Source organism: Electrophorus electricus, chromosome 16 (assembly GCF_041902795.1).
Source record: "Electrophorus electricus isolate QZ-2024a chromosome 16, ASM4190279v1, whole genome shotgun sequence".
Taxonomy (NCBI): Eukaryota; Metazoa; Chordata; class Actinopteri; order Gymnotiformes; family Gymnotidae; genus Electrophorus; species Electrophorus electricus.
The window spans coordinates 13,441,876-13,452,594 of NC_137512.1; the positions used below are offsets into that span (position 1 = coordinate 13,441,876).

General features: G+C 38.8%; 2 protein-coding genes across 4 annotated transcripts; one reads left to right on the forward strand and one right to left on the reverse strand.

The window, feature by feature from the left end:
* Positions 1–1,222: 1,222 nt before the first annotated feature.
* On the reverse strand, positions 1,223–5,105 carry sybl1 (synaptobrevin-like 1). Of its 2 annotated transcripts, XM_027004966.3 has the most exons (8): positions 4,952–5,105; positions 3,979–4,172; positions 3,837–3,894; positions 3,537–3,674; positions 1,868–1,958; positions 1,698–1,765; positions 1,514–1,606; positions 1,223–1,429 (listed from the first exon to the last, which is right to left on the reverse strand). In XM_027004966.3, exons 2-8 carry the CDS (start codon positions 4,122–4,124, stop codon positions 1,361–1,363), a joined length of 663 nt encoding a protein of 220 aa, XP_026860767.1. In that variant the 5' UTR covers positions 4,125–4,172; positions 4,952–5,105; the 3' UTR covers positions 1,223–1,360. The 2 variants fall into 2 exon arrangements, with proteins under 2 accessions (XP_026860767.1, XP_081554903.1); XM_081698777.1 differs by lacking the exon at positions 1,514–1,606.
* Positions 5,106–5,999: 894 nt separating this feature from the next.
* polr1d (RNA polymerase I and III subunit D) lies at positions 6,000–10,256 on the forward strand. Of its 2 annotated transcripts, XR_003410291.3 has the most exons (6): positions 6,000–6,096; positions 7,195–7,292; positions 7,677–7,753; positions 8,292–8,374; positions 9,295–9,487; positions 9,593–10,256. XR_003410291.3 is itself a non-coding variant. In XM_027004882.3 (5 exons), exons 1-5 carry the CDS (start codon positions 6,055–6,057, stop codon positions 9,340–9,342), a joined length of 348 nt encoding a protein of 115 aa, XP_026860683.1. In that variant the 5' UTR covers positions 6,000–6,054; the 3' UTR covers positions 9,343–10,256. The 2 variants fall into 2 exon arrangements, 1 of the variants encoding a protein (XP_026860683.1); XM_027004882.3 differs by having other exon boundaries at positions 9,295–10,256.
* Positions 10,257–10,719: the final 463 nt, after the last annotated feature.

The window sequence follows — 10,719 nt, forward strand, 5'->3', positions numbered from 1 at the left end:
TAGCATGTCTTCCCCTTCTTAAACGTTTTACTGTACATCTACATATGCAGTTGAGCTCAATATGAGTCAAGGCATGTACATAGTGATATACTGACAAACACACTGTTATCCTGAATCTGAAAGCTTTACTGAAGTGCAATATAATAAATGGATTATGAAGTATGGCAACTATATTAGGAAGAAAAGGATAAAGGCAGCTGTATACCCAATAGGTCAGTTTTGACGTTCCAGAAAGCAACATGACCTTATGGTCACCTGAACTGCTAGAGAGAACTTTCAAAACTGATAACCAAAATATTTAACTTGGTAGATGGTATCTCAGAGGATTAAGGTCAATATTTCAATATAGCCACTCTTACATAGACATATGTCTATAAACAATATGATGTATCTATGTACATGATCAAAGACATACATGGCCAAATGCTTCTAACTGACATCTCAATATTCCTGTACCTCTACAACCATCTATATTTACCAAGCAGTGTCACATGCCTTAAGAGTATTTTTCATCCATGCAAAACTAGAATGCTGCCAAGGGACCAGTACCACTCCAATGTTAAATGTTTGCATTGTCAATTTCTCTCACATACGATGTTCAAATATAAGTGGAAGAAAATGTAAACTTGTAAATGTGATTTTCACATTCATTGATACACACTGATATGGACTATTTTAGATGTTTTTTGATTAATACCATTGATAGAAATCACATTTCCATGGCAAACAAATGTAACCAACCTCCACTTTAAGACGTCAATTTAGAAACTGGACGGACTACGTTAATGACTAGTAGTGATAAAAATCTTAGTAGTCTGATTTAGACTTGCATGAGATTAGCAGTTCACCCTACGCAAATGTGTACATACAAGTGATCACCTCACACACAATGCGTGAATTTTACACAAATCTATGTGCCTGAAAATGTGCCAGAACTTATGTAAAAGTTAACAATGTCCTCATCAGACCATAAGATTTGTATTATTTAATTTCATCAAAACATAGCTGCATTACAAAGAAAAACCTACTATATTAGAATCTTGTTCAGGTCTACTGTAATCTCAAAAATCATTCTGCTGAATTTACTGGAACACCAAGGGTATCATGTTTTGGATGGAAAGCCCACTGAAAAGAGGAGGTCCGAGCATTCCCGCGTCCTGTGTAAGGCTATGCAGTCACTGTTGGGGACCCCTCAACTGAGAGGGGGAGGCAAGGCAGAGGACGGTTCAGGAAGGTGCAAACAAGGTACGGGTGAATTCATGTGTTTGTGACGGTCTTTGATCAGTGGTTTGTTTCCCTTCCAAGATAGAGAAAGCGGGATCAGGAGGTGCAATCTGGAGCTCAGCTCTGCCATACCCTCCTACTTTTTGTGGCAATTGGGCCAAGTGAGGCCCCCACAGGCAGCTGACACAATGATGTACAGCACCACCTGAAAAGACCAAGGGAGATGATCAATGTGTGCAAGATTTAAATGACACTTGCCTCCAACCATTGCTGTGGTAATATTACTTACAAGTGATGCCACTACTACGATAATCGTTAATTTCAGGTTCTTCATACACATGGCACGGGCTAGGTTGCGGCTTGTGGTTTTGAAAGTGACAGACTGTGTGGTAAAATGATTACAGAGGAATACATCAGGGCTTCTGCTCCACTGGTCAAAATATCATGGTACCACTTCCAAGAAACGCACTCACTGAATCCACCAAGTTCTCAGTCTTGTCAATGAGTAGTTCCAGCTTCTCTCCTCTCTGAGCCACAAGGTCTGTAATGAGGGAAGCACTTGTATGTCATATACTGAAATATTCTAGCCTGGCTCAGTGAATACAGCAAGTCTTGTTTTAAATAGAACAAAAAGAATTCTCACCAATGTTCCGGACCATAATGCCTTTCAAGTCGTCCACCTGCATTTGTGTCTCTGTCAATCGATCTGATCCTTTTGGGTCTGAGTGGTACTTCTGTAATGGGATTGGGGTAAGAATTCGTATATATAAACAAGACATTAATATATAGAAACTAGTTGTATAAAGATTTCAACACACTATTGGAAAAAATGAAGATTAGAAGCATCTATGTACTGAAATTTAAAAGTGCACTGTCAACACTCAAACTAAGCAACTACATGTACCCTATCAGAACAGAGTGGCAGGGAATCATGAGGTTTTCAAGTTTTTCCAAAACCCTGCTTTTATTAAATACCTAAAATTGGTTAAATGGCTAACCTTTAGAAATTAGGACTCAAAGAAACATTGATGCAACCCCAAAAGTTCTGGTAGGTGTGGTCACAGAATGACAAAATAAGTTTTAACTGCTCAACCTATGTCAGTTTGTCTAAGCCAGTAAAAACTCGTTTCTAGTCCAGTCTTCCTCAAAATGGGCAAACACATTGCCTAAGTTTCAGTCATTTACTGGAGTTCTCCATTAAGCCACCTCACCTGAAACATTACACTGTCACCTATGATTATTTATTATTGTTGTTGTGGTTTTTATTAGGCATAACTAATCATTTCTGCAATTCAAAATTAATTTACAGACTATGTTTCAAGTTACACTCTTGCATTCTTTAAAACCCTGAGCTAAAACTTGTAAGACTTGTGGCTTAATAATTAACAACCCACTCACATAATGACACTGTACTAGCACAAGAGGCCATTAATCTCTCAGCCTAAGTGCCCAACTTCCCATCTTACAACTGCTCTCCTTATCATTTCTCAGCATGTCTGGTCCACAAAAACGTAACATATACTCTTAAATCATGAGCCTCTATATTATAACAGCAATTTAAATCCATGCGTATATATAAGAGCATTCTTCCCTCAGAAGTCCTAATAATTAACCAAGTAACTCATTTGTAGCCTAAAGATTAATACAGTTGAAGAGCAACTTTTGTGGATTTAACTTTGGCTGGTTTGATTATTTGTGAGATTGGTATGAATAGCTCAAAGGGAATTTTTGGGGGGTTTTGTGGCCTACTGTGAAAAATTACAAACATTGCATATAGACTATAAAATACACCTAATTTGTTTTTTAGTAAGTCATAAATGCATAACACATATGTATTAATATGTTTTATCATTTACTATCATAAATATATACAAAAATGTATTTTAAGTTAAATTTTGCAAAACGTTTCAGCACACTAAATAATAGCAGACTGTGGTGTTTTATGAACACCACAAACTGTCTTGGTACTAGCCAACCTCAGTCATGTGTTCTCTCTCAATGTGTCATGTATCCAGCACTTCACAAAACTTTTTGCAGCTTTGTTGATACTGTAATTTTACATTTACAAAACAATGTTGTAGTACAGTGCATTGTTTTACCTTTTTCATGTTAAATATGGTCAACAATATTAAAAGTTAAAGTTTGGAGAGTCCTAGAGATAGATACTTGTGGTTTTTCCACAAATTTGGACAGCCAACTGAACTGATAATAGGAATTTTAGGAAAACTTAGCCTCTATATGTAATTGTCACATGAAACTTGACGATATGAAACTTGAGGATGGGGAAAACAGCCATGTGAAGTGCTTCTCACCATTTGTGCAGCGAGAGTACTGGAGAACTCGCTGTTCATGGCATATGGTAAAGCTGTCTGTGCCCGAGAGCCATAAGTTGTCTGGAAGCGTTTCTTCACCTCATTAAGGAAGCTGAATGCACGTGACCTCTCAAAATCCTGCACAAAAAAACTCATGCCATTCATGCCTCTCAATGTCATCTATGTATCACGCAAAATGGCATGCTTCACTGACAGGTTACTATACTGCATAAACAAGATACGATAGTCATGGAATCCAAGACAGCAAGTTAATTAGTAAATCTGGCATCTTATACTCACATCATCTGTAATACATAGATAGATGATTCTGTCATGGCAGATGTAGTGAAAGAGATAGCTGAAACCAAAAATATTACTGTAAACAGAAAATCTCAAACAAACGGGAACACAAAGTGTATGGCTGTGATCTAATTTACCCTACCTTCCATGCGAGTAGGTGAGTTTGTTATTTTCAGAGGGGATTTTAGCCAAAATCTGCTCAGTCACCTCGAGAAAGTTTCCACCACACCAGGCATGTTTGGCAAGTATGGTTGTTCCCCGGGCCACCACAGCAAAAAGGATTGCCATCGTGAAAAGCAGCCACGACGAACAAGTCCAGTTACTTACTATGAAGGGCTGTAAAAGCAGTAAATAGTAAACTTGAGTTTACATCAGACGAGTGGACACATCGAAGACACTGATAGAGGACATCACTGGTAGTTGCTAGAACAGATCCATCTGGCTTTCTACCTAGCTAGGTTAGCTAGCGGTTACTGAAATAGGGTCAACATTCAAACATGCACTCCTAGGTAACATTAACTATTAGTGAACTAGGTTACCTAGTTAGCCTGCTTCAACCCATTTTTCTTACATTTGTCCCTCTCAATATGGAATACGCAAGTGAATCATTTAGCTGAATTGACTAAGTGCTAAAATTTAGAAAGGACAAATTACATTCAAATTTGACAGTTTGAATTGCAAAATATTAGCTAGCGCCATGCTGACAAAATGACCCAACGGCAGATATTCCCCTCTGAAGTCATGAGCTAACAGCTATCTTACTGAAAATGAAACACGTCGCTAGCTACCTAGCTAGCTGGCTGGCTAAGTAAAAATGGACAGTCCCTCTTCATCCAGACCTGTCAGACTTAGCAACATTAACCGCTAAAGCAACATATGATCCACGATCAAAACAGCTAGTTAGCTAGCTAACCAACTAAATGGCTGGTTCGAACAGCTAGCGAGTTATTTAGTTAGCAATCAAAGCTCACAACAAAACATTCCCGAAGCTAGTTAACACAGCAAAGTTAGCTAACCCAGCTACATTGTGGTAAAATACTATTTATTGCAACCTGGGCAGGTTTATTGACGCATTTGACAATAAAAACAAAAAGGACATTGGGGCAACACTATACCTGGCTAGGCTTTATTGACGCTTTGAGTCTATCTTCTCGTTGTAGACATTAAACTGTTCATAAGCTTTTGCAACTTCTTTCCGCATTACTGACTTTCATCATGAAGCTTCCGCTACACGAATTTTAGGGAAACGTAGTTTTCTGGGGACTTTTTTCAGACACGGATTTTTTAGCTATAGAGTCGGTTAAACTCGGTTTAGTAACCATGTATTAAAACCATGTGTTTAAGCAAAGAGGATATTTGAACACTGACGATTAACGAAGCATATTCGTTAACACTCTATCATTTAATATTTTTTTTTAGTTTTTAAAATCAAAACTACCAATAATATCAAAATAGTAGGCGGTTTTCCCCACAGTTTATTCAAATGTGTAAAATGACCTAAAAATGGATAGTAAAAAATGTCTTTGTTACCATGTGGAAAAATAATATGCTAGCCTGCAAAATGAGAACGTAAGGGAAGGGTAATTCAAAACCTATAATCTGAGTATTATATCTAGCTGACGTTTTTATCCAAGCGATTTATAATTATGACTGAGTAACTGAGAGTTAAGGGCCTTGCTCAGGGGCCCAACAGTAGCAAATTGGCGATGGTGGGGGCTTGAACCAACAACCTTCCGATTACAAGTCAAGTACCTTAACCAGCGAGCAACAGAGAGAAGGGGGTGCGTCTCCCTTAAGTCACCTAAAATATAACATTTATATAAACAAGAGCACAAAAAAGAGTATTTTAGACATAATGGGGAAACATGTCTTGCAGGCAAATATGAATTATGTGAACAAAATAACTAATAGAAACATGTAGCTAATGCCCTAAATATAACGATAATTACAAACCTTTAATAGTTTAATATAAACTTTATTCTAACAGACGTATTACAGAAAAAAGAGAACAACACACCAAGTATATTTTTCCAGCATCAGAAAATTGCTAGATAAAATATGATAGAAATGGATACAGAGATAGAATAATATAAAAGATAAAATCGTGTAGTTTTTGCAAACCCAGTTCACACTCCTTATCCGTAGATGGCGGCAAAGCACTAAATAGATGTTCGCCAACCACTATAAAACCAAAGAAGAATAGAAGCTGTTTGCAAGCATGGCAGGTACGGATACAGAAAAGAAACCTGTTTTACAAATGGTAAGTTTGTTAGCTAAGCTATGGGTTGGTTAACTGTCTTCCGTAGCTTTCTTTGTATCAAGTTCTTTAAACACAAAGCCCCGTTGCAGATGTCGATTGTTTAAGCAGTCTGCATCATTATCTATCACAATCACGAAATTGCCTAGCTACTAGTGTGGAAACTTCGCTATCTAGGTAGGTGTAAACCTGCTAACCAATGACAAAACAACGCATTTGCAATAAAACATTTGTAACATCTCGTAGGCGTTAATCAAATCCGTTTGAAATCATCACAAGAAACGGAGAGCTAAGTTAGCTACGTTCATTACACAAAAACACGCGCAATGTATGTGCTGAAATATCTGCGCTATCACTGTGTTAACGTTGCGTTTATTTCTAAGTCCTAGTTATTTTACCAGACGTGGACTAGGAGGCAACGTTAGGGGTGTTTGCAGTTCTCCTTTGCATTCACTGGAGGGTAGTGTGTTACTTGAAGACGAGGTCAGACGGTGGATTCAGAATGTGTTAAAATTAAGCGCTTTCTAGCTAGCTACTCATTCTGGGAATTTTGGCAAATTGAAGCAAGTTTCTGTTTATAGCACACCATAATCTCCCCCCCCCTTCTATATGGAATATTGTCAGCCCCATAAAATGCCCCATATTTTAGGCAGTGACTCACAAGAACTGTTGGCTGAGAAATGTTCAGAGTTTACCTTTAGTCCATGCTGTATGGTTTATAGATGTCAAACTATTTTCTGTTTAATGTAAGAGGAATTTCTGATGCCTGTCTTGAGTTAACCATCCCTCTCATTGAGTTTTTCATCTGCTTTTTTTTTTTAAAAATCTGTGGTTTTCATGTAGACTGCTCCTCCTGTCCTGTTTCAACAGATCTTTCCTGCCTGAAACAAAACAAAAACTGACTTCTGATCAATTCTGACTTCCGTTAGCTTTTTACCTCCCCCACCCTTCCTGTCTGTGTGTAGCAGCTGACAATTTGTGGCCCTTGCTAGCTTTTTATTCCCCATCAAATTTAGCTTTTTTTTTTTGTCATGAGTGTCTGGCTTTGGGCAGCTCAGTTTACAATTGGGTTGGGTCAATTGTTGATGTGTTTGAGGACAGGTCCAGGCTGATGGCACTGACGAGGGCTGCGTGACCTTTGTCCTGCACGAGGAGGATCACACTTTGGGCAACTCTCTGAGATACGTGCTCATGAAGAAGTAAGAGATATTTGTGTTGAATAACCTGACAGTTCATGCATACAGAATCTTGCAGGATTCAAAATGCCTTTTCCTGCTTTGAGGCAGAGCTAATTGCTGTTTTATTTCATATTATCTGAGGCTGGTGCTTTGGGTCACTTTATGCATTTGTAGATGGTTGTCCTCAGAGGTCAGGATACAGAAGCCAAAACAGATTTGTGCCTTTGAGACTAACTTCTACTAATGTCATTCTACCAAACAGAGATGCAAAATTAAACATGCAAGAGCGCTTGTCTGAAACATCATACTAAAAGCCAGTAATGGGTTAATGAGTAGTCCTCTTTGCTTGTGCACAGACATTACTCTGGTTTGATGACTTTTGCGTGTCTTTGTTTGTTTCCGTAGTCCTGATGTGGAGTTCTGCGGCTACAGCATTACGCACCCCTCCGAGAGCAAGATCAACTTCCGCATACAGACGCGAGGTGAGCTCTGCACATCTCTTCACTCTTAAAACCCCTTTATGTTCATTTAAACTGTGACTTTGAGTGGGGGAAATGCCATTGTTGGGCTATTATACATAAGCAGTGTATCACAAGGGAGAGGGATGAGATGTTTCTCTTGCCTTTGCAACATGCCCCACCACCAGTTTTTTATTTATTTTTCTTGGGCCTCTGTCTGACTATTTTTATATTCTAAATTTGTTAAATTATTTGAACAGCCTCTTCTGAGTGCAGGAGAGGGAGAACAAAGGCCTTCGGTGCTTATCTAATCGGTTGATGGATTAGCTGAGGCCGCCAAGTGGGGAACACTTGTCCCTTAAATTGAATCCTGAAATTATTATTTGGATTTTTAGATAATTTTCTGTTCATCAAACTATCAAAGAGCAGAACTGGGCATGTATGGTGTACCTTGTGTCCCGTGACAGCTGCACATGCAAAGCTCAGTATGACGCATTGTTCCTGTTTTGATTGCCTTTGTCTTTGTTCACCCTCTGCTTCCCTGCACTCTGTGCCTCTCCAGGTGGACTTCCAGCAACCGAACCTCTTCGCAAGGGCCTGAATGACCTCACAGACATCTGTAAACATGTGCTGCACACTTTTGAGGCGAGTCAGAACACTAACACGTGTGCATGTAGCCACACATGCACTCCTTGGTCATTGCGGTAGTGTCATCTGCTCCTCTCTACCCCCAGATAAACTCCTTGGCCCCTCTTTCGCCATACTTCCTGTTTGTGTTGGCATGTCTGTGAGCACAAATGGTTCAACAAGCCCTCTAGAGTCCTGTTTCCCTCTCCCTGTAGGATTAATGAAGGGTGTGTACAACAGTCCAGAGCAGCGCGCTCTGCACAGCATAGCTGCCCCACAGTGCTAGCCCCAGGTTGAGAGATCTTTACTTTGCAGTCCAGTATCCAAGGCTCATGCCACTGGCTCGACACCGATTTAGCTTGGATGATGTTCTCCCAAAACAATAGATCACTCTCAGGAGTGTCAGTCTAGACAATTCAATAACCATTACTTAGGCAGACAAGAGATTTGTGGATCAACAGAGATGTAACGTTATGATAAATGAGGGCTAAAGGTTTTGCCAGGTAGTTGTTCATATTGTTAGATTTGGCTGTGTTTTTTTAGAAATTGTTTGGATGTAATGGGGCCATTGTGTTGGAACACTGACTCTTATGAAGGTAGACTATGGCAGTACTGTTCTCAATTCTTGAAAAGAGGTCAGTGAGGAGGACTTGAGCACTGCCCTGGCTGCGAGAGTCTTGTGACAGCCTTGAGACAGAGGACACTGTGCAACTGGAACACACAAATTGCCTTGTGCATTTCAACTTCAAATGCAAACCGAACGGAGTATGGATCTTCTGCAGCTATTGCTTTAAATCAAATAAGCTGTGCAATTTGCTCATGGCTGTTTATTGTTGCACAGAAACCAATCATTGAGTCTTAAGAATTGAAGTGCTTGGAGGTGAGACCCTGAGAGGATTGTCTGGTTTGGTTAACACTTTGGATGCTTGTTTTGATAGGCACAGGTCAAGGAGTTCAAGGAGAAGCAGGGAGAAGCCATGGAATAATATCAGACCTCTAAGGAACTTGAAGGCTGTCACATGGCATGAGTCAGCACCTCATGGTGGGACAAATTGGCATGCTACAGCCTGCAGTTCTTATTTAGAAGTCTCCTTGCAGATGGACTTTCTGTACAGTATAATCTCTATAAAGGTTTGTTTTATACATACAATATTTAAATTGTTTCTTTTGTTTAAACATATAATTTTTAAAATGCACATACTCATTTAAATTCTGGAGTGTTATTTGTATTTGCAGTTGGTTTAAATTTGCCTTGGATTACACATCTTTACTACTTTGGTCAGACCAATCCACTCCTCTTGTTTTCCAAGGAATTCCTTCAGAAAGACTTTTCGATTTGGACCCAAGCCACTGGTCCTATTTGTCTTTGTTGTACTCCTGTTGAATGTGGCAGGACATGTGGCCACTTTGACAACTCTTGATGAGCAGGCCAAAGTAAAGAGGAGAATTGGTCAAAGCTCTCATCTGAGTATAGCCTTGGGTCAAATCTACAAACACAACTTCTTCAATAACCAAATGAAAACATTCCAGTGTTTTTTAAAAGGTATCATGTGTCTCACTAAAACAAGAACATTAGAACTGCTAAAGGACTGGATAAAATTTGTTAAAGTAATAATTGCTGAGTTTTTTCCAGATATATTGCTACACTGTATGTTTAAACATCCCATTTTACATCGATGTACTTAAAAAAATAAAAAAAAAAAGACAAAAAAAACCAAACAAACTTGCGTCCAATGTCAGGGTTTTGGTTTTGAAGTTTCAGAACAGTGGATAAGAATGTAAACCTTCTGACACCCATCCCCAACAAAACAGGTGAGGCTTGTGCCACTTTTAATTCAGTTTTGCAGACACACCGAAGACTTTACAGCCACACCATCGTTCTGCTATCCCCCAAAACTCTTACCAGACTTTGATGTTTCAAAGACCAGAATACACAGCTAGAAATAAAATCAGTTTATTGTGGAATATGACAAAAAAAAAAAAAATCTACTAAGAAAGAGTGATGTATATTTCTATCACTTGCTCTCTCACACATTCAAGTGTGTATGGATGTGAAACAAAATGGAAAATGCAGTTAATCAAGAATCTGAAAACATACCACAGATTACAAATAAGGGCATAACTGTAATATTCTGGAACAAAGTAATAAGTAGCCCAGTACTGAGGAAAAACTTTTAAAAATTATATTTTCTAAGCTACATTTTAACATGTTCCTGGATTTAATAAATGCTACAAAACTTTTAACTGGAAAAAAGTCATATTTGCCTTTTCTGAAATTTGAGTTATGAAAAGCATTTTGAATCCTTATTTACTCTCGGAGTTTGAAATGAAAGAGCCGAAATGACCCATTGTTGCCTCAGCAG